Source organism: Castor canadensis, chromosome 19 (assembly GCF_047511655.1).
Source record: "Castor canadensis chromosome 19, mCasCan1.hap1v2, whole genome shotgun sequence".
Lineage (NCBI taxonomy): Eukaryota > Metazoa > Chordata > Mammalia > Rodentia > Castoridae > Castor > Castor canadensis.
This window is the reverse complement of record NC_133404.1, coordinates 36,215,280-36,238,544: the sequence shown is the minus strand read 5'-3', so window position 1 is coordinate 36,238,544 and position 23,265 is coordinate 36,215,280. Positions and strand designations below refer to the sequence as shown.

The 23,265-nt window shown below is 38.5% G+C and overlaps 1 protein-coding gene across 4 annotated transcripts in view; it reads left to right on the top strand.

The window, feature by feature from the left end:
• Positions 1–23,265, top strand: part of Chd2 (chromodomain helicase DNA binding protein 2) — a 122,001-nt gene that overhangs the window by 78,463 nt on the left and 20,273 nt on the right. For all 4 annotated transcript variants that reach the window (XR_012443857.1, XM_074061626.1, XM_074061625.1 and 1 more), the window contains 10 exons: positions 494–664; positions 4,927–5,102; positions 8,670–8,711; positions 10,143–10,282; positions 13,827–13,965; positions 14,107–14,257; positions 15,361–15,483; positions 16,571–16,696; positions 17,920–18,060; positions 20,058–20,192. Coding sequence is in view for 3 of the 4 variants with exons in the window: in XM_074061626.1 (XP_073917727.1) it covers positions 494–664; positions 4,927–5,102; positions 8,670–8,711; positions 10,143–10,282; positions 13,827–13,965; positions 14,107–14,257; positions 15,361–15,483; positions 16,571–16,696; positions 17,920–18,060; positions 20,058–20,192 (1,344 nt within the window). In the remaining variant the exon portion in view is untranslated. The remainder of the gene's footprint in view (positions 1–493; positions 665–4,926; positions 5,103–8,669; positions 8,712–10,142; positions 10,283–13,826; positions 13,966–14,106; positions 14,258–15,360; positions 15,484–16,570; positions 16,697–17,919; positions 18,061–20,057; positions 20,193–23,265) is intronic.

Below are 23,265 nucleotides of genomic sequence, written 5' to 3'. Positions count from 1 at the left end.
TCATTTTCACTCCTGAGACCCCAGTGCACTTTTGAGAATGTGCGGTCATCACATACCCTTGATGTTCAATGCTTTTGATAAAAGTGAGTGAGGTAACTGACTAGTTGACTAGTGATGAGTGCTGTGACTGCTGCACTCTTGAAGTGCAACAGTACATCATCATGCCTTACTCAAGCCGAATAATAGATAGACCTTGTTTGTTTTATCTGTTTTAAAACACATGATTTAACAATATAAATTAGCAGTTTGTGTCTTTGTATCTGATTCCCTATTTTCCAGTTAAAACTTCTGGTAAACTTATGGGTCAGACAAGTGGATTTGGGGGAGATAAAGGAGAAAGTAATAGAAAAATCACCTGACTCTATACTATTACGGGAGTCCTGTTACTCTCAGTCTCTTACTTAGATTAAAAATACGGGTTAAGTTGCTGTTTTGTAGGTGATGTTGGGAGGTGGAGAATGTCAGTCACAGTGTGTTGTCCTTTCATTTTCAGGTTGCCAATTTTGCAACAATGGAAGATGAAGAAGAGCTGGAAGAGCGTCCTCACAAGGACTGGGATGAGATCATTCCAGAGGAGCAAAGGAAAAAAGTGGAGGAAGAAGAGCGGCAGAAGGAGCTAGAAGAAATTTATATGCTGCCTCGAATTCGTAGTTCTACTAAAAAGGTAACCAAGTGAGATGAGAGATGTGAAAAACCTTGTGCTATACAGACTGTGTGCAGAGGAAAATGGAAATGCACAGAGCTCACAAGCATGCCTTGATGTGATCCTAGCCAGTGAGAATTTTGTTAAGTGGTTGAAGGAGAGCTGACTTCCACGGGAATTTTCACTTTGCCTTTGAGATTAGAATCCATAATCCTAACAATTTGGTTCTTATTGCCACTGTCTTCAACTTTTGGAAAACCAAACCTTTTTGTCTGTAAATGTTGACAGTGCTTGATATAAATACTTTTTAAAGGAATATATAACTAAAAACAAGGAATATTCATATGCTTTACAGCTTATCAAACACCCTCATGGGCACCATTTTATTTATTTATTTTTTAATTTTTATTTTACTCATATGTGTATATGTTTGGGTCATTTCTCCTCCCTTCCCCCTGCCCCCTCTCTTACCCCCACTTACCCCCCCCTTGCTACCCAGCAGAAACTATTTTGCCCTTATCTCTAATTTTGCTGAAGAGAGTATAAGCAATAATAAGAAGGAACAAGGGTTTTTGCTGGTTGAGATAAGAATAGCTATACAGGGAGTTGACTCACATTGATTTCCTGTACATGTGTGTTACCTTCTAAGTTAATTCTTCTTGAACTAACCTTTTCTCTAGTTCCTGGTTCCCTTCTTCTATTGGCCTCAGTTGCTTTAAGGTATCTGCTTTAGTTTCTCTGCATTAAGGGCAGCAAATGCTAGCTAGTTTTTTAGGTGTCTTACCTATCCTCATACCTCCCTTGTGTGCTCTCACTTTATCATGTGCTCAAAGTCCAATCCCCTTGTTGTGTTTGCCCTTGATCTAATGTCCACATATGAGGGAGAACATACGATTTTTGATCTTTTGGGCCAGGCTAACCTCACTCAGAATGATGTTCTCCAATTCCATCCATTTACCTGCGAATGATAACATTTCGTTCTTCTTCATGGCTGCATAAAATTCCATTGAGTATAAATACCACATTTTCTTAATCCATTCGTCAGTGGTGGGGCATCTTGGGTGTTTCCATAACTTGGCTATTGTGAATAGTGCCGCAATAAACATGGGTGTGTAGGTGCTTCTGGAGTAACCTGTGTAACAGTTTTTTGGGTATATCACCAAGAGTAGTATTGCTGGTCATATGGTAGATCAATGTTTAGCTATTTAAGTAGCCTCCAAATTTTTTTCCAGAGTGGTTGTACTAGTTTACATTCCCACCAGCAGTGTAAGAGGGTTCCTTTTTCCCAGCATCCTCGCCAACACCTGTTTTTGGTGGTGTTGCTAATGATGGCTATTCTAACAGGGTGAGGTGGAATCTTAGTGTGATTTTTAATTTGCATTTCCTTTATTGCTAGAGATGGTGAGCATTTTTTCATGTGTTTTCTGGCCATTTGAATTTCTTCTTTTGAGAAAGTTCTGTTTAGTTCACGTGCCCATTTCTTTATTGGTTCATTAGTTTTGGGAGAATTTAGTTTTTTAAGTTCCCTATATATTCTGGTTATCAGTCCTTTGTCTGATGTGTAGCTGGCAAATATTTTCTCCTACTCTGTGGGTGTTCTCTTCAGTTTAGAGACCACTTCTTTTGTTGAGCAGAAGCTTTTTAGTTTTATGAAGTCCCATTTATCTATGCTATCTCTTAGATGCTGTGCTGCTGGGGTTCCACTGAGAAAGTTCTTACCTATGCATGTTAATTCCAGAGTATTTCCTACTCTTTCCTGTACCAGCTTTATAGTTTGGGATCTGATATTAAGATCATTGATCCATTTTGAGTTAATATTGGTATAGGGTGATATACATGGATCTAGTTTCAGTTTTCTGCAGACTGCTAACCAGTTTTCCCAGCATTTTTTGTTGAAGAGGTTGTCTTTTCTCCATCGTATATTTTTAGCACCTTTGTCAAAGATACGTTGGTTATAGTTGTGTGGCTTCATATCTGTGTCCTCTATTCTGTTCCACTGGTCTTCATGTCTGTTTTTGTGCCAGTACCATGCTGTTTTTATTGCTACTGCTTTGTAATATGGTTTGAAGTCGGGTATTGTGATACCTCCTGCATTGTTCTTTTGACTGAGTATTGCCTTGGCTAATCGTGGCCTCTTGTGTTTCCATATAAATTTAACGGTAGATTTTTCAGTCTCTTTAATGAATGTTACTGGAATTTTGATGGGAATTGCTTTAAACATGTAGATTACTTTAGGGAGTATAGACATTTTTACTGTGTTGATTGTACCAATCCATGAGCATGGGAGATCTCTCCACTTTCTATAGTCTTCCTCTATCTCTTTCTTCAACAGTTTATAGTTTTCCTTGTAGAGGTTGTTTACATCCTTTGTTAGGTTTACACCTAGATATTTGATTTTTTTTGAGGCTATTGTAAATGGAATTGTTTTCATATATTCTTTCTCCGTTTGTTCATTATTTGTGTATAGAAATGCTAATGATTTTTGTATGTTGATTTTATATCCTGCTACCTTGCTATAGCTGTTGATGGTGTGTAGGAGCTTTTGAGTAGAGATTTTCGGGTCTTTAAAGGTATAGGATCATATCGTCTGCAAATAGGGATATTTTGACAGTTTCTTTACCTATTTGTATTCCTTTTATTGCTTCTTCTTGCCTAATTGCTCTGGCTAGGAATTCCAGTACTATGTTGAATAGGAGTGGAGATAGTGGGCATCCTTGTCTAGTTCCTGATTTTAGAGGGAATGGTTTCAGTTTTTCTCCGTTAAGTATAATGCTGGCTGTATGTTTGTCATATATAGGTTTTATAATGTTGAGGTACTTTCCTTCTATTCCTAGTTTTCTTAGAGCTTTTATCATGAAATGGTGTTGGATCTTATCAAAGGCTTTTTCTGCATCTATTGAGATGATCAAGTGGTTTTTGTCTTTGCTTCTGTTAATGTGGTTTATTATGTTTATTGATTTTTGTATGTTGAACCACCCCTGCATTCCTGGGATGAAGCCTACTTGATTGTGGTGAATAATCTTTTTGATGTGTTGTTGAATTTGGTTTGCCATTAGTTTATTGAGGATTTTTTCATTAATGTTCATTAAGGAGATTGGCCTATAGTTCTCCTTTTTGGAGGTGTCTTTGCCTGGTTTTGGGATAAGTATAATACTGGCTTCATAAAATGTGTTAGGCAGTGTTCCTTCCCTTTCTATTTCATGGAACAGTTTAAGGAGGGTTGGTATCAGTTCTTCTTTAAAGGCCTGATAGAATTCAGCAGAGAATCCATCAGGTCCTGGACTTTTCTTTTTGGGGAGACTCTTAATTGCTGCTTCAATTTCATTTTGTGTTATAGATCTATTCAGGTGATTAATTTCCTCTTGGTTCAGTTTTGGATGATCATATGTATCTAGAAATCTGTCCATTTCTTTAAGATTTTCGAATTTATTTGAATATAGGTTCTCAAAGTAGTCTCTGATGATTTCCTGGACTTCCATGGTGTTTGTTGTTATCTCCCCTTTAGCATTCCTGATTCTACTAATTTGGTTTTTTTCTGTCCTCATTTTAGTTGGTTTGATGGGCACCATTTTAATACAATTTTTAACAACAACACTGAAATCGGGAAAACAAGTTTAATTGCTCATTTTGTTGGAGATAGTAGACTTAAATTTGTTCACCATTGCAGTAAATCAGTATTAGGTAAGTCAGGATTACAGCAAATTACAGTGAATCCTCATTATAGTAAGTCAGTATCAGGTAGTAATACTGCTGTTCAATGAGCACTTTCTATGTCAGGCACAATTCTAAATGCATTTCACTCCTTGTAAAATCCCTTTCCTATGTCATAGGACTATTGTACTTTTCATCCCCATTTCACAAGGGAGAAAACAACGGTAAAGATAAGTAGTTATATGCCTGAGTAATTAAACATGAGCCTGTTTTATATTAGATGATGTTTATATTAGATGTTATAAAAGTGTCCAAATCTATATAAATATATTTTGTCAGGATTGGGGTTGGTACTCAGGGCCTCTTGCTTACTTGGCAGGTACTTCTTATGTTTCAGCCACTCCACCATTCCCGTGTTCAAATGTTTTTAATCCATTTCCCTTTATTGTTATATTGCAAAATCTCTGAAACGTTAAGTATCAAGCAAGTTTTCTCTCATATTTTACATCTGCCTCCTTGTTAAAGAAAATTGACTTGTCTGAGTACTAGAGGATCAAGATGGATGTTCTTCAGTCCTGTCGTTGCATGGACCTGATGCTTGCTGTAGTGTGTCTTTGCTTCTTATTTTCCAGGCTCAGGCAAATGATAGTGATTCTGACACCGAGTCTAAGAGGCAGGCCCAGCGATCTTCTGCTTCTGAAAGTGAGACTGATGACTCAGATGATGACAAGAAGCCCAAGCGCAGAGGGCGCCCCCGAAGTGTCCAGAAAGACCTTGTGGAGGGATTTACCGATGCGGAGATCCGAAGGTTGGTGGGCATTGGACCCCAACTGCACTTGTTTGCAAGGCTTGCCTTAAGCCTCAGGCAGATGAGATTCCTGACATTAACATCTACCCAAAAGACACAGAATGTTGCATTGTGTTTTTAGTCTGAAATTGGTATAGGCACTCCAGCTCTCTTTTTGGGTATTTGGAATAAAAAAAGGGTATCACTTTTTAATCTTAACCTACCTGTGTTTGAAACGAATTCTGTCTCTTGTAGGCAGCATATAGTTGTATGTCTTTTTTTTTTTTTTTTTTTTGGTGGCATTGGAGTTTGAACTGAGGGTCTCACACTTGGCAAGCAGGTGCTCCATGACTTGAGCCATGCTCCTGGCTCTTTTTTTGCCTTGGTTGTTTTTCAGTTAGGGTCTTTTTTCTTTTGTCAATGGCTAGCTTCCTATCTACTTCCTGCCATAACTAGGATTGTAGATGCATATCGCCATGCCTGGATTATTTGTTGAAGTGGTATGTCATTGATTTAATGCCCACACACATCTCGAACTGCAGTTCTTCTAATCTCTGCCTCTGGAATAGCTGAGAGTACAGGTGTGACCACTATGCCTGGCTCAGTTTTTTTTGTCCCCCTCTTATTTATTTATTTATTTATTTTGTGCTCTTGGGGTTGAACTCAGGGTTTCATACTTGCTAGGCAGGCAGTCTACCACTTGAGTCACTCTGCCAGCCTCAGCCTTAGCCTTAGTTTTTCCAAAAGTCTTTTCTGCCAGTCTCTTCTTTTTGATCAGAATCTAATTTATTTACATTCAGTGCTGTTACTGATTAGATAGGATTTGCATCTTTGCTATTTGTTTTTTCTCTAATGTGTCTTTTTTGTTCCTTTATTTCTCCATTAATACCTTCTTCTGACAAATTATACATTTTACAATGTCATGTTAATTATCTTTTTTCCTGTACTATTTTTCTTTTTCTGTTTGTCACATTGGATCATCTCATTTGATTCTTACGCTGTTCAGCTTTGCTGATGACATTTTCTGCATCTTAGTTGTTGTACTTTTCAACTCTACAATTTCTGTTTCTATTTCTTTTGTTTTCTAATTTTTTCTCTTTCTTTCCCTCCCTCCATCTTTCTGTGAAATCCAGGGCTTCACATATGCTAGGCAAGTGCTCTACCACTTAGCTTCCTCCTCCTCACTCTCATTTCTATTTCTGTTGATACTCTCTATTTGGTGATACATATCTTTGATCCTCTCTTTTTAATTCTTCAGGTTCACATTGCTTTAGTGGGTCTTGTACATGTTTATAATAGTAAATTAATGTCTTTGTTTTTTTTTTTAACTCTCAGTTTGGGACTTCGGGTAGAGTTCTCTTGATGGCTTTTTTTTTTTTCCCTGTGTGTGCACCATCCTGTTTATAAGACACACATGTCTTACAACGTTTTTGACTGAAAATTGGACATTTTAAGTAATATAATGTGGAAATCACATTCCTACCAGTGGTCAGTATTTATTCTTGTTACTGTTTGCTTGTTTCTTGACTTTCCTAGTGACACACTTCTGTATTCTTTTAGATCTAGGTGTGTATCTCAGGGCATATGTCAGTGGTCTGGGAGGCAGTTCACAACTCTGGCTCACCTTTACTTCCTGCAATATACAGATGCTCAAAATCAGCTACAATTGAGAAACCACGGCCCTCTCAGATCTTCCCTTTGCATGCATGTAGATTGCAAATTCTTAGGACTGTGTCAGAGCTTTTCAGAGTACCCTCTAGACATCTTCCCCCCAGTTCTTTCTTTTCAGTCTCTGATAGATGATTTGTTACCAGCTAGTAATGTTGCCTAGGCTACTCTGATGTTACACTTGCATCTCTTCGTTTTTGGCCAATTGTCTTTGGACAGGGCTGTCCCCAGACCTCTGCATCAGGTCATGTAGGATAAGTCTGAGAATGGAACTTCTCAGGGTGTTCAGTCAGTTCATATAGTACTGTTTTCTGGATATAGGATTTTTGACCACCTCCCACCAAACCTGTTCTCCTCCAGTGTCTGCCATGCTACAAGTTGGCACAGCTACTGTTGTTGCAAAGGTATTTTTCAAGACTGTGGTTGTAGGAGGAAGGAGCTGGGAGTAGTGTAAGTTACAATGTAGAGAGCTTGCTGTTCCTTGAGACACCCATGTTCTTGATCAGATGCCTCCTAGATGGCTGCAAGTTTTTGCTTAATTTCCAGTGTTGATAAAGTTGAGTTTGGCAGTTTTTGCTAGAGTACTGTTGCTTTTATGAAGAAACAGGTTTTGAAAGTCCTTAAGTAAATCTCAAAGCATGTTATTTCAGATATAAATTTTCAGTGTATATTAAGGAGAAATGTAGAGCTGAGGATAATCCTCAAGGTCACCTTCACATTTAATACACTCTTATCATTACATTTATGTTCTTCCTTTGGCATTAATTGTGGCTGTTACCATATTCAGTCCTGTGGTCTTCAGTTGCTGCATCTCTTACTTCTGTTTTTTCCTTCCTGTCTTTCTGTACACTGTTACATAACCAGATTGTCACAGTAATTTGGTTTATCACAGTGATGCCCTTGATATTTTATGACATCTTCCTTTTTAGTGAAAGTGTCAGGGCTTAGCATGTGCGGATAGAGAAAGAGTGATAAACTGGATCGTATAGTGCTGGCTGAAGGTAGAGACTGGAAAGATAGATGGGATTTTTGGCTGGAGACAAGGTTGGGTAGGAGTCACCAGTTTTCAAAATAATTTTGCCTAAGAAGTTTTAAGTCATATATTTATTTTACTCTGCCTAATTTCAAAAGATATTTGAGATTGTCCTAGAAATCTTAAAGTTGTATCATTGGCCAGTAAACAATGGAAAATACTGCAGTTTAGAATCGAAAGTAAAGTGGACTGACTCAGCCAACAAATGATACTGGAGTTTTATCACAGTAGAATTATGATGATTAAATCATCTCCCTAAACTGAACCTTCTGAAAAAGGATGTTGAAACCCACAACTTTCTACTATCTGTACATCTGTCTGTCTGTCTTCCTACCTACCTACTTGTCTGTCTGTCTACCTATCTATCTACCTACCTTCCTACCTGTCTGTCTGTCTGACAGTTTGTCTGGCTGTCTATCTATCTACCTACCTAATGTTTGTTTTGATTTTGAGACAAGGTATCACTGTGTAGCCCAGTCTGGCCACAACTGCCAGTCTTCTGCCTCTACCTCCCAGTGCTAGGATTACAGGTGTGCACTATCACGTCTGCCTCTGTATTAGAGTTGTAAGTAGTCTCAGGATCAGTCATTGAGAATAAAGTTGGTCTGTAATTTGAATACATCTTCAGTACTCATGTTAAGTTGGCTAGGTTCAAACATATTCAACATTTATTCCTTGGTGGTGGTTGCAGTTATTGGACACAGCCAATTTTGACAATTTGTGTGACTCGTATTTTATCACAGGATATGCTGACATTTCTGGGTTTTATTTATTTGGCAGTACTGGAGTTTGAGGCCTTGTATTTGTTAGGTAAGCACACTTACCACTTGACCTATGCCCCCAGCCCACCTCTTGTTGTTAATGTGCTATATTTCTCATATTCTTAGGTTCATCAAGGCTTATAAGAAGTTTGGTCTCCCTCTTGAACGGTAAGCTTGGTAATAATTCCCTTCTACTTTTTTTCAGTTTTATTATATAGCAGGTTCTCTTTTGATGATATTTTCCATTTAAAATTATAATGAGAATTTTTTTTTTTAATCTAGAAACATTCTTTTACAAACAGTGATATGTTGGATGCATGTCCCATTTTGGAAGGGTGACAGAGATGATAGAGACCAAAGTATCCATTTAGAGATTTTACATTAGTGATTGAGATGAAGCAAGTGTATTCAAAAGTATGTATAGTTTCTAGCAGAAGGGTTCAGATAACCCACTTGAAAAGATAGGAAGTTGGTATTTGCATTCTATTTCTGAGATTTAGTAGTGTTGAAGGAAAAAATTGTTCTTCGCGTTTTTATAATCTTCTAAGCAACATGATGTTGTGAGGATTAAACGTAAAGTCATATCATGTCACCACAGTAACTTCCAAAAGGGTTAATTGTTACTATCCTATAAGCATTCAAACAATAAAATGTATTCAGAGGTTGTATTTTAACAGGAGACTTTTATTTCATGTGTAATTCAGTTATTTTACATAAAATCAGCAGTACGTGCTATAAATAAATAACACTGATTTAAAGGAAATGACAGATTTCCTTTCTTTGAGGCTGATGAAAATACCAAGGCATTTTTCTTTTGTCCTTTCCATTTGGAGAGGAAGTAGCGAAACTGTGAAAGTCATATATGTGCATCTTTCTGGGGCTTGACTGTCCACCCCAAGGTGGAATGCTGCCTTTGAGCTAGTTATTATAAAAACCATCAGGATGGAGAAAATTGGGTTGAAACTTTTTCATTTGGTGAGACTGGGGTTTGAATTCTGGTCTTTTTGCACTTGCAAAGCAGGTACTCTACTGCTTGAGCCCCACACCTCCATTTCATTTTGCCTTGGTTAGTTTAGAGATGGGGTCTTATGAACTGTGACCATCCTGATCTCAGCCTTCCAAGTAGCCAGTATTACAGGCAGGAGTCACCGGTGCCTGGCTGGGACATGCCCCAGATCACTTGGGATGAACTGAACACATTGTGGAAGTGATCATGAAATGAAGGAAAGTAGAACAGGAAAGATGGGAAGTGAGTGCAGATGGCCAAAGCTGTTGCAGACCATCTTTAGGCTCTTCGCCACTCACAGTCGCGGCCAGCCACTTGTTTAGTAGAAAGAGTTGAACCCTCTCTTCCCCGATTTGTAGAATTATTTTGTTTTCTGGAATGTGCCAAGGCACAGTTGTTTACGATAGAAGGTGAGTGTGTTAACTAACAAAGAACCCTTCAAGTGTTGAAGAACCTTTGTGGAAGCCTTAGAATTACCCCAAAGATGGGTAGAGAAAGTATCTTTGCAGGAGCAACCTTATATAAGACCTAGTGGTATCTCATGTGACATTTAGAATAGTGGGCACAATGTCTCCGTATTTGTCCTTCCTCAGGCTGGAGTGCATAGCCCGTGATGCTGAATTAGTAGACAAATCTGTGGCTGACCTGAAGCGCCTGGGGGAACTGATTCACAATAGCTGTGTATCAGCAATGCAGGAGTATGAGGAACAGCTGAAAGAAAATGCCAGCGAGGGTAAGTGAACAAGTCCACTTCAGGGATTCTCGCTTTGGATGGGTTTCTGTTGCTGATGGCTATTTTCACACATACTTAGAAGTCATGTGGGCCTGATGCTCTGAGGTGGATGTTCTGAGTTGCCTTTTTATTCATGAATAGATGAACTCACAAATGAAATTGATTTGCAGAATGTGTAGAGTGATGAACAAGATGAAATGGTTTCTTTTATGATGCTATGATAAGTTTAGATTTGTTAGAATAATATAAAAATTTGAGAGACAAAGCTGAGTGGATATTTCAGCTCCAGCGATGGTTAAGAGACCATGGACACCATTAATTATTTGGCTACTCATATACATGTTGTTAAGCTGTGGAGATGTAAAGGATTTAGGGAAGTAGTTGGAATAAATAAAACGTTAGATGAGTATTATACACATTTGGGCTACATTGAGATTTTCATGGCACTAGAATTTGTGGGGAGTGGATTGGACTTGCACTCTGTTTTTTCTTAGACCTCAAAGTGTTTTTGCCTGATCTTGTGAGAGCTGTAAAAGCCAGGCTTGTGAAGAGAGAGGAGTCTTCGTGCTGGGGCTCTGGGCCAGTGTTTATTTGTGCCACTCCCCGTTCTTTTTTGTTAATTGCACTAGGTAAGCCCACCCTTTGGAGGCTTTGTCCAGCTAAGGTTCAGGTAACTGGAAGTAGCCAGTTACCTGGAATTTTGATTCTTCATTTTTTTTTAGTTATAGCACCTTGGGCAAGCTATATGCCCTCAACTATCTCAGTTGCAAAATGGAGTAATAATTAGGGGGTTTGGGTGATTGATTTGATGTGATAATAATTCCTAACTTGTGGCTTGCTTAGCACTTGTGGATTGCTTAGCGTAGTGTCTGGCTTGCATTGTTAGCTAGTATCATTAAGTAAAGAAATGAATATTTGTGCTTCGTACTTTTTTTTTTAAGGATTTAAAAAAATTAATAGAATTTGAAAATATTTTAGATGTGGTAAAACCTTTTTGAAGATGTATTTTCTTTTTTTGTGTGTGAAAGAAAGATAACCTGAGTGGTTTATACAGTAACCTGAACATGTGCTTTTACAGTGTTCACAATATACCGAAAAGTAACTCACATTTATAATGCTTTTTCTTTGTAATTGTTTTCAAGTAACTCACATTTATAATGCTTTTTCTTTGTAATTGTTTTCAATAAATAATACATTTGCATGCTTCCAAAATGAAAAACATGTATCCCTGCTGTTCTTATATTTTGAGAAATTTAAAAATACATGTGTTTTTGAAAAGAACAGATAATGCCTTTCCCTTTTAAACGCAAAGGTGGTGCAGCATCCTCACTGTTCTGTCCGTTGTCCCATCTCATAGTACATTTTGGAGATACTTCCTTATAGCACTCCACCCCTTCCTTTTCTGTATGTGTTCACTTGTGGATTTGACTGATTGTCTCCACTTGGCATTGTGTTTCCTGTGAACTGCTGTTTAGTCTGTTTTGAGCCCAGGCTGACATTTCCATGGTAAAATTAATGATATTGTTCTAGAAAATATTAGCATAATTATATATTTTACTTTTTCTATATGATAAACACATTTATAAATATCAATACCAGTCTTATTGTTAACAAGTAGACTCTTAAATGCAAAATTTGATTTCTTTGCATGTCATTTTGTTGTTAGACCACATCCCACCAACAACAGGTAGTCAAAGTACTGTATTTTAAAGTTGTTAGAAGTTGTTCTTTTGTTTGTGTGGTTATGCCACCAACTTAATTCATAGGCTTTTTTTTTTAAACTTATTTTATAGAACCTCTCGCTTGCTAGGCAAGTGCTTGAGGCGCACGCCCCCCCCCCCCATTCCTTCATAGACTTCTTTGATTTTCATTTATTTTTAATTTTTAGGGCTCACATGTGTCATTTTGATTTAACTTAAGTTTTTTTTTTTTTTTTTTTTTTTTTTAATGGAACTGGGGTTTGAATCCAGGGCTTCTCACTTGCAAAGCTGGTACTCTACTACTCAGAGTGATGTCCAGCCCACCTTTGGGTTATTTAATCCTATAAAATATTTACATGTAGATGAACTAAAATCAAAACCATAAAACAAGATGCACTTAGAGACTCTTGCTTTCAACCCATTTCCATCCATTCTCTTCCTCCTCAGGACAATATTCTTAATAGTTTTGAGTTAATTATTTAATTTTTTGTTTTTTAAAAATATGAGCGTATTGTACATTTGTGTATTTCTGCTCTTACCACAGGAGAGAACACAGTACATGTTCTGTTCTGCACTTGCTCATCTTTTTATCTTAGAGCATGCATCTGAGACTCTCTGCTCTCAGATTATATAGAGATGGTCTTCCTTTCATTTACAGTTGCCTAGTGTCCTACCATGTAGGTGGATGTCAGGTCATATTTTTGTTCTCAAATACTGAATATTTGTGTTGTCTTCAGTTTTTGCCATTATAAATAAAGTAACTAAGAATAAATGTGGTCTAATGAATATACTGTTTTATATGTCTGCTAGCACATCTTTAGGGTAGAATTCCAGAAGTAGAACTGGAGGACCCTGTAGGAATGTCTGTGTACCTTGCTGTGGCATTGCCAAATTTTCCTGTGTAAGTCTGGTGCAGTTTCTAACTCCACCAGCAGTGTGAGTTAGAACGTGTTTACATCCTCACAAACTGAATACATTGTTAAATGTTTGGATTTTTGTTAGCTTGGTAGGTGAGAAATAGTATCTCATTTTTCTTGCAATGAGTAGTACTGTGTTTCTCTTCTTTAAACTCTTCTAGATGTGTGTTTTGCCCATTATCTACTGAGAACCATCTTTCCTTTCAAAGTAGCATTACCTTATAGGTTTCAACTTGGACTGTTTAATTAACGTTTTCTCCAGAAACATTTCACATGTTCATTAGGGTAAGCTGTTCATGCCAGCCATCATCTCAGATGTGCTAGATGTTGGCATGACTCCAAGCAGTGTTATGAAGTGAGTATGAATCATCTTCAAACCCTCGTTTTTTGGAGCTTTCTAATGGGATTGGCAGGAGAGCACTTTTGCATGAACATGCCTTCAGAATCTTTTGTTCCTTTTACTAATTTTAGAACAAAGCAGTATAAAACTGGAAGATTAAAATACTATTAGAAGGCTGGGGGCATGACTCAATTAGTAGAGTGCCTTCCTAGCAAGCACAGGCTCTGACTGAGTTCAAACCCCAGAACTACTGAAAGAATAAAAAAGTTAAAGATTCCAAAAAATGGAATTGGTTAAAATTTACTTTAAAAAGAAAAATTTTTGTCTTACAGATTGTATCTTAAAAAAGTTTTTTTCTTAAAGTTTATTTTTTTGTGGTACTTGGGTTTGAACTCAGGGCCTGTGCCTAGCAGGCAGGTGCTCTACTGCTTGAGCCACACCCCTAGTCCCAAATGATGCCTTTGAACTAACAGTAAGCTGGAGATTATAGACAGGGACTAAGAGCTCAGGGTTTGGTGATAAACATTTTTTTTCTCTGAAACGGCAACAAATTTTCATTCAAGTAACATGAAATTTTTATTCTTTAGGGAAAGGACCAGGGAAAAGGAGAGGCCCAACAATCAAGATATCTGGAGTTCAGGTTAATGTGAAATCCATAATCCAACATGAAGAGGAGTTTGAGATGCTGCATAAGTCTATCCCTGTGGACCCTGAAGAAAAAAAAAAGTGAGTACCATCTGTGAATTGCAGAAACAGTGGAGCATAGATGTGAAGGTGCACTTGTGTACTGAGATAATGCTTTTATTGTTTCTTCTCTAGTGTATTGGAGAGGCCTCTCCTGATATCCTTGCTTTTAAACCCCTGTAGATACTGTTTAACCTGCCGGGTGAAAGCTGCACACTTCGATGTAGAGTGGGGAGTGGAGGATGATTCTCGCCTGCTTCTGGGCATTTATGAACATGGCTATGGAAACTGGGAGTTGATTAAGACAGACCCCGAGCTGAGACTGACTGACAAAGTAAGCATCTCTGCAGTGCTGGAGGTTTCCAGATTTGTTGTGTGACACTTCTATATTGTCACTTACTTTAACTGTTTTGAGAGAGAGGGGAATCAAATTGGGTATTAATCCAATAGGAAATTCCTAGGATTTCTTTATCCTTGGAATTGTTAACATTGATAGTGGACTGTGGCACTGTTTCCAATAAAGGAAGAGATGATAGCCAGGTGAAATTTTGAGGAAATTATAGGAGAAATCTTAAAATTCTGATAATTATTGTAGGTCAAATCTCATTACAGCAAATACCAAGATAAGTTTATTAATAAAGTCTTCCTGGGTCTTAGTGTTTGGCCCTTTGTTTAAAAGTATATTTGAAATTCTACTTTAATTCTACACACAAAGAATAAGTATCACCTTGGTATTTTTTGTAGTGAAATTGAATTTTGTACTTCTCCCACAAAATCGAGCCTCCCATCCTATCTGTTACGAGTAACAAGGCCATGATAAGCAAGGAGAGTTGACTGACTCAAATTTTAGTAGGAGTCACTCCACATTATGCTCCTAGCAGGGCTTTCCTGGCACATCCAACAATGCTCATCCCATCTGGGTGTTAGGAGGGTGACAGCACCCTGTCAGAAGCACTGAGACCAAATACAGTCTGGCCGAGAGGTCCAGCTGTGCTAGCACGGAAGAGACCATGTCCTGGCATAGCTCAGTGCTTTCCGTCAATGCTCTAAGAAGCATTTTCAATCTAAAACGAAGCTTTAACCTAGCTCCAGGGATTCCCTGCTCCTGGAAGGAGGAAATCCACGACGGCTGGGATGCTCTAGCAGATGAAGCCACAAGCCCCTCCTACCTGAGTTGTTCTACCCTGTTAACAGCACAGGTAGGAGCCAGTGGGAGAGCTGGATTTCTCCATCCCATTTTGTAAAATGAGAATGGCTCATGAGGGATTTTCAGTGACTGGGAGCCATGGACATGAGATAGGAACTGAGGCTTTATCTGTGTTTTGGGTGGTTGGGGAGGGAAAGGACTGTGCATAGTTCTTTGTTGTCACCATTTATCCTGATCCACTAACCGGGATATGGGTGGTGGTGGGTGCTTCTCTTCCTTTCCTGTTGAAGATTCTGCCGGTGGAGACAGATAAAAAACCTCAGGGGAAGCAGCTGCAGACCCGAGCCGACTACTTGCTGAAGTTGCTCAGGAAGGGTTTGGAGAAGAAGGGGGCCGTGACAAGTGGGGAAGAGGTGAGTGTACTGCCAGTAGCTGTTCTTTAGGGGCAAGGTGCCAACCCTGCAGAGCTAGGTAGGAAACAAGATGTGCGGTCTGGGCACTCCACAGAGTATTGCCTTCTCTCCATCACGGCCGGCTTTTGAGATTCTATAATGATAATAATGGAAATGCTTATTGGCAACTTTCTTACAAACCCATACTGCTCAAAATAATCCTAATCTGTCTGGGAGAGAGCGTGCCACTGTCCAGACATACTGCTGTTACTGTTGTCCTTTTATTTATGCCTCCTCAGTGTCAGATCATAATTCCAGTTACTACACTGAGAGTGCCAGTGGATTTGCCTATTGATGTATTTGTCTGGGCTGCCTGTAGTTGTGGATCCCAGGAGTAAAGTAAACACTTGGCATTGACAGTCAATTTTAGATACGGACTTTCTCACTGAAAAATACCACGTTGCTCTTGAGTACATCTGAACCTTTTCTCTTGTGTTTCTCTAACTAGTCATTTCAGTTCAGGGATAGAAAGATGATAAGTCACAGTTAGGAGATTGTACCCTGTACTAGCTGTCTTTGTGTGTATTTGTTCCTCAAGGGCTCTACTAGCTGTGTCACTTAAACACATTCTTTTATGAATAATGATATAAGTACATAGTATCATTCTGCAGATAATATGGTGCATATGCAATGTACCTTGTGTAAGATTCTGGAGAGACTGATTAGATCATATTTATCCTTGTTTTAGACTATTGTGCTAAATTTGATTGGGTAAACAGTATTTTAGCCTTTTATTATTTTTAGATTTAGCTGTTTTTAGGTGCTTTCAGTGTTAATACTAGCATCTTTAATATGTTAACTCTTTTTGTTTCATTTGTTTAGTGTGTTATTTTTATGTCTTTGTAATTAAAGGTTTTTTTCCTTTAATTCCTTAATATAGACTTTTTAAGTTGTGTGGGATATATTCTCAGGGCCTTTTAGGTTTTGATTTTTTTAGGTTAAATTGGTTACAATCTTGATTTCCCTGAATTTTCTTACTTGAATTATGTGGCTGATACTTTTTCAGTTTGGTCTTGATTTTGATTTGTACATTTTTTTTTCTTTCCAGGCCAAATTAAAGCGGAAGCCTAGAGTAAAGAAGGAAAACAAAGTGCCCAGGTTGAAAGATGAGCATGGACTTGAGTTTCCATCTCCTAGGCAATCAGACAATCCATCAGAAGAGGGAGAAGTAAAGGTATGAGGCCGAATTTCATTTGAGGTTATTATTACTATTTTTTAGTGCTATATTTTGTGCCAGCTGATACTAAGCCATTTGATGTTCTTGGTTTACATGTAGAGTTAATAAAATACAAATAGAATATGTATGTTTTTGCTTCATCTGTCAGGGGAATACAGTTTTTCATTTAAGCCATCCATTTCAAATTCATAATAATGGAAATGGATTATGGGAGCTATGAAGGTTTTAATGATAAGTGGCAATGAGTACTTAATCTTATTTTTGGAAATGAGAGAGGGGGTATGGTGGAGGCAATAGTTAACCAGAGAGCTCATGCTTCGTGTAAAGTGGGATCTGTGACACAGATCAGTCGATTGTAGGAACAAACAAAGCTCTGCAGGTTGGGTTTGGCCCAGGCCTGCCAGTTTGTGTCCTCTGCTGAGTAAAGTGAGAAGTAAACTGGAGTCACTCAGTGTGTATTCAGTGAGTCTAACTTTATGGAATTTTATTCCTTGGCTCTTAGAGTGTAATCCTTTGATTAGCTCCAAGAAGGTCAGAAGAGGGTACAAGAAGTAGCATGTGAGTTTGCATACATAAATTCAGATCCTAGCAGCCTCATCAGTTACTAGCTGACTGTGGATAGGTATACAGTCTCTTTGGTTTTGTTTTCTCTATCTGTGAAATGAGAATAATAACGGCTGGGTTTTTTGGGGGAGGGACTAGAGCTGTGGTTTGAATTCGGAGCCTCATACATGCTCGGCAGGTGCTCTTCCACTGAGCTATACTCCCAGCTTAATAATGCTTATGTTAAAGGATTGTTATGAAAACTGAACGACGTGATGTAAGTAAAGACCATCTGCCTGTACAGGCCTAACTGGTTATATCTAAAGAGTTAAGAATTGTGTTGCTGGATGCCAGTGGTTCACATCTGTAATCCTAGCTACTCAGGAGGCAGAGATCAGGAGGATTGTTGTGTGCAGTCAGCCCAGGCAAGTAGTTCTCGAGACCCTATCTTGCAAAAATCTATCACAAAAACGGGCTGTTGGAGTGGCCCAAGGTGAAGGCCCTGAGTTCAAGCCGCAGTACTGCAAAAAACCAAAAAAACCCACAATTGTGCGAGTGAGAAAACTCCAATGGAAAACATACTGATGAGCCATTGGGGGTAGTGCCGCCCTCTCCAGAAATTAAATGAGTAAATACGAAGTTTGTGGCACAAGTTCATAGTCCTGTTTGTTTTCTAGGATGAAGGTTTAGAAAAAAGTCCCATGAAAAAAAAACAGAAGAAGAAGGAGAACAAGGAGAACAAGGAGAAACAAGTGAGTTCTAGGAAAGACAAAGAAGGGGACAAAGAAAGGAAGAAGTCAAAAGAGAAGAAAGAGAAGGTATTGATGCTATTCTGTTTATGGGGATACCCATAGCCTTTGAAATTCATGTTTAGATTTTGAAATAGAATTGGGTGTAAGGACTCTTAATAGTTGTCTTTTTCTGAGTATATCCAAGAAGGAGCAGTGGGGCTCTAAGAGGTATGCTTGCATTCTTCCTTGCATAGGGGTGGGGAATGTTCAAGTTTAGGGTAATGTTTAATGTGGAAGGCTTTTGATCTTTCATTACATGTTGGGAGATTGAATGAGGGAGAATAAGTGAGAGGATCTGATTTACAGGTTACTTCTTTGAATATGTTCCTACCTTCATGTTAGAAGAGCACAGTGCACACATGAATTTGAGTAGGTGAAAGGTTTTGGATTCAAAACATATTGTTAAATGTTATAAGAGTTACTGGAGAGGACATGGATGACATACATTGCTATTATAGAATCTCCATGCTGGGAATTTTTAAAATTAGCATACAGTAGTTGTAGGGAGGGATTCATTATGACATTGACATATGTGCTTACAATATATCTTAAATTAAGTTTACCCCTCACCATTCTCCCCCTCCTCTCCCCCATGTTGGGAAGTTTATGAAGTTCATTTCAAGCCACAGAATTGGTTCATCGTTGCATGTATGCTTGCTTACTTCTGGAAAAAAATACTTTGCATTTAATCCTTAATCATTGTTAGCAAATAACTATTATAATCCTACTGGCCAGTCTAGTGATAACTCAGTTTCCTGATGAATGCCTTTGGAATTTTCATCTTATGCATAGAAATACAAATATAAAATCAGGTCAGACCATTTGGATGCCTTTTCTCCCCACTTAGTCATATATCTTAAACAACTTTCCAACTGAGTGAACAGCATTAAAATCATTTTTAATAGATGGGGAGGACTTTGTTTGGTTGTAGCATATTGGAATCAATTTAAATCTATATTGAAATTGCTTTCTGTTTTTTAAAGTTGTAAACTGTGCTATGACAAATACTTTTACATTTCTGCTCTCACAGAAATACTTTTTTTTTTTTTTTTTGGTGGGACTGGGGTTTAAAGTCAGGGCCTCATGTTTATTGGGAGACGCTCTACCACTTGAGGCACTCTGCCAACCCTGTTTTGCTTTGGGATTTTTCAAGATAGGGTCTCTCTTAACTATTTGCTGGGGCTGGCTTTGAACTTGTGTCCTCCTGATCTCTGCCTCCTGAGAAGCTAGGATGACAGGCGTGAGCCAGCGGTACCCAGCATTCTTTTTCTAAAGTGAACTATTTCAACTGTAAAAGCACAGAATAGGTTAGCGAGCATCCCTTTTCTACTATTCCAATATTACAAATGTTCACATTTTTTCATGTTTACTTCAAGTGGTATTTTTCCTAGCTAACATATTTTGAATTTCGTCATCACGGAAGGCTCTTCCCATTACTTCTCCTGAATTATGGCTCTTCTTCCCCGTTTTCTTCTCCTTATAACAGTACTCTGAAGTTCTGACACCTTGCTGTCTGTGCTTTTATGCTTGTATTATATAATCATAAGCAAAACAAACTGAATGTTTTATGTGTTTTTAAGTGTTCTTAATAAAGTCATTTAGATATGAAATGACTTCTGTAGCATTTCATTCTATGTAGTTTTGAGATTTAGTCATGGTGGTTCATGTAACTTTCAGTCATTTACAATAATTTAGTTAATATACATTCCAAGATCAAAGGGTAAGCTGTTAAAAGTTGCTACATGATCCTCCAGAAGAGTTCTCCCAGTTTTTACAATCTTAACCTCTTGATGATATTTTTTGTGTGTTTTCTGGATGAGAAACAGAAGCACAAAAATTGCATTGATAAAATTGAAATTATAATTAAGTATCTTTAGAGATAAAACTGAGAATAATGTATAATTAAGCTATTAATCTTACAGTTTTTTTAATAAATAGAAGCCTTTTACCCACTGTAGCTTTGCACCAAAGGTAAGAACTCAGATTGCACAAATGACAGTGACTCTTTGTAACTCTTCTCACAGCCCAAAGGTGGTGATGCCAAATCTTCAAGTAAATCAAAGCGATCTCAGGGTCCTGTCCACATTACAGCAGGAAGTGAACCTGTCCCCATTGGAGAGGATGAGGATGATGATCTGGACCAGGAGACCTTCAGCATTGTAAGTCTTGAAATTGAGGGGAGCTAGAGTCTGAACCACAGTGCTTGTTGTGAGTCTGCACCTTCCTTGGTGTAGCCATAGAGCTTCTGTTGATAGCACTGGTGTATTGCTGCATGTTACTCTGGAAACACATTGCTCACAATGTCTGAAAACCACGTGTTTTGGTCCAGTTTGGCAGGAAAAGATTTTCTTAACTTTTTTTTTCGGAGGCGGGGTGGGGGTAGTACTGGGGTTTGAACTTATGGCCTTACACTTGCTAGGCAGGTGCTCTGCCACTTGCTAGGCCTCCAGCCCTATTTATTTTTAGCTGTTTTTCAAATAGAGTCTTGTGTTTTTGTCCAGGGTGGGTCTCAGACCACAATCCTTCTACCCAAGCCTCCCATGTAGCTGGGGTTATAGCTGCACACCGCCAAGCCCATCCCTGCTTGTTTTCTAGTGAGGAAGAAGTTTAGGGGCTGGATTTCATGTCCTGTGCTGCAGTCATAGGGTCTGTAGGAGCCCTCAGAGGGTTGGGAAACAGAAGAGTTCACTGAGCTGGCGTTTGCTGAATGTTTTCTGTGTGCCCGCCTCTCAAGTTAACAAGCTCAATGAAAGATAACTTGCTATCCTTGTAGACGTCCAAAAATTTGCATAGGGTAGAAAGTCAGATAACTGCAGGTCATGTTCATGCTACAGTGATGGACTGTGGAGGAAAGAGATTGGGGATTGTGGATCCTGTGAGAAGGGGATTCGACCTCAGTCGGGCAGGAGATGTCAGGAAGGCTTAAGAAAATGATGTTTGAATTGGGTTCTGAGAGAAGAGTAAAAGGTAATGGGAGAAGACAAGAGGGAAGAGCGTGCCGACCCCAGGCGACAGCATGCACGAAGATGTGCGTGGTACATTTGAGGAAGTGGCTGGCTGCTGTTGCTAGGGTGGTGAGAGCCAGCCAGTTGATGTGGGAGGAGGGTCCATGTCGCTCATCTCTTCCGCCCAACATTCCATAAATCACAATTCACTGGAACAGCTCAGTCAGACTAAAAGAAAAAGCAATCTTCTTTGGAATTTGAGAGTAGTCCTGCCCAATGGCAACAAAGGATAGCGTGGTGACCCAGTCTTGGCTTCTTTCTCTATATTCTCTATAACCTCCTTGTATATGTGTATATATAATATATAAATTTTGTCTTTGCACTTACCTCAATTTTTTAAATTCTCTTTTCTGACTATTAAGTTGTCTGAGGACAAGGCATTATGTTTTATACAAAGTCCTTTTAGATGTAAAAAGTACCAGTAAATGAATGGAGTAAACTAATAAATTCATTACATAGCCAGTTCTTGCTTAGCCTATTTTTTAGAAATAGAGAAAATAATACCTGATTCTTTCATGACCATTTTAAAACTGCTTTCGCAAGCTGGGCATGGTGGTGCAGAGGCTGAGGCAGGAAGATCCTTTTAGCCTAGGAATACGAGAGCAGCCTGGGCTACATAGCAAGACTCTTGTCTCTTAAAAAAAAAAAAAAAAGAATAAATATATAAAATAAAAAATGCTTGGTTTGGGGGCATGGCTCAAGTGGTAGAGCACTTGCCTAGCAAATGCGAGACCCTGAGTTCAATCCCCAGTACTGCCAAAAAAAAAAAACAGAATTAAAAAAAATTAAAAATGTTGTTAAACATAGGGTTATTTAGTCTTGGTGGATGTTTTGTTTGTTTCTTTGTTTATATTTGGTGCTGCTGGGATGAAACCCAGGGCCTTGCAAATACTAAATAAGCATTCTACAACTCAGCTATATTCCCAGCCTAATCTTGTTTTTAGATTATGAAATCTTAAAAAAAAAAAATGAACAAACATTGTAGAAATGTAATAGGCACTGATGTAGATACCTGAAACTGTCACATGTGAAAAATTTTAAGACTCAACAGAAAGTTGAAACCCCTGGTGTTTCTTACTCCATGCTGTGCTTTTCCTTTCCGATCCCCAGATGCATCTCCTGGGTTCTGAGTTTGATTCTTATTCCTACATGTGGTTTTAGAGTTTCACTAGTTATGTGTGTAAAAATGGTAATAGCTCTCAAAGACAGAAGGTGCTGTGTGCTTTATGTGCAATTTCTCCTCAACAATACTTCTGCTTTTACATACCAAAATAATTTAAAGGGAGGTAAGTAGCATGTCCTGCGTCACAGCCCAAATGTAAAGCAAAGCTCTGACCTAGGCATTTTGGCAGGAGAACGCGGGTCCTTCACCTGTTAGCTGCGCAGCTTCCCTTGTGTCCATAAACAGCATACAGCATTGTTCTTCGTGTTTTAAAATCATGTAAATGGTCCACTGTGTATAACACAGTGTAAATAGAGCACTGTGAATATCCTATAATTTATGCTCTTTTCACCCTCACATTTTGTTTTTAAGAATTATCCATGTCTAATTGTGGCTCTGATTTAAATGTTTCATGTTACTCCATTTGATGACATCTATAATTCATTTTTTTCTCTTGTTGATGGGCAGTGGGGGGATTTCCAAATGTTCATAATATAAATAGGTTCTTGTGGAACTGTTGCGAGTATTGTCCTGTGCTCACAGGTGAGAGCTTCTCTGGGATGTAAGCCCAGAGCCGTGATGCCAGACCATTCATTGGGCTTGCACATCCTCTGCTTTTTAATAGAGACATGACTCTTCAAAACACTTGTACAGATTTCCACTCCCACCAATGAATTTGAGTCTCATTTGCTTCCCATTCTCAAAACAGTTCATTTCCTAACTCATAAGCTTTGCCATTCTAACAGTTATGGAGTACTGACCGGTGGAGTAACTGGACATTTAGTTTCATATTTACTCGGCATTCATCTTTCTATTGTCTACTCGTATCCTTTGCCTGTCTCGGGTACTTATCTTCTCTGTAGGAATCTTTTATATTCTTGACTAGTGCAGTCATTTGCGAGTCCAGAGTGTGTCTGCTTATTTTGATGCCTTTGTAACTGGAATTTAACGCTGAAGATGCGTACATTGCAAATGGGAATCACCCCAAGGCGATGGAAGTTTGTAGGGCTTTCATTATTGTGAAATTTCCTGATCATGTACCTTAGGTCATTATGCTAGATAGTT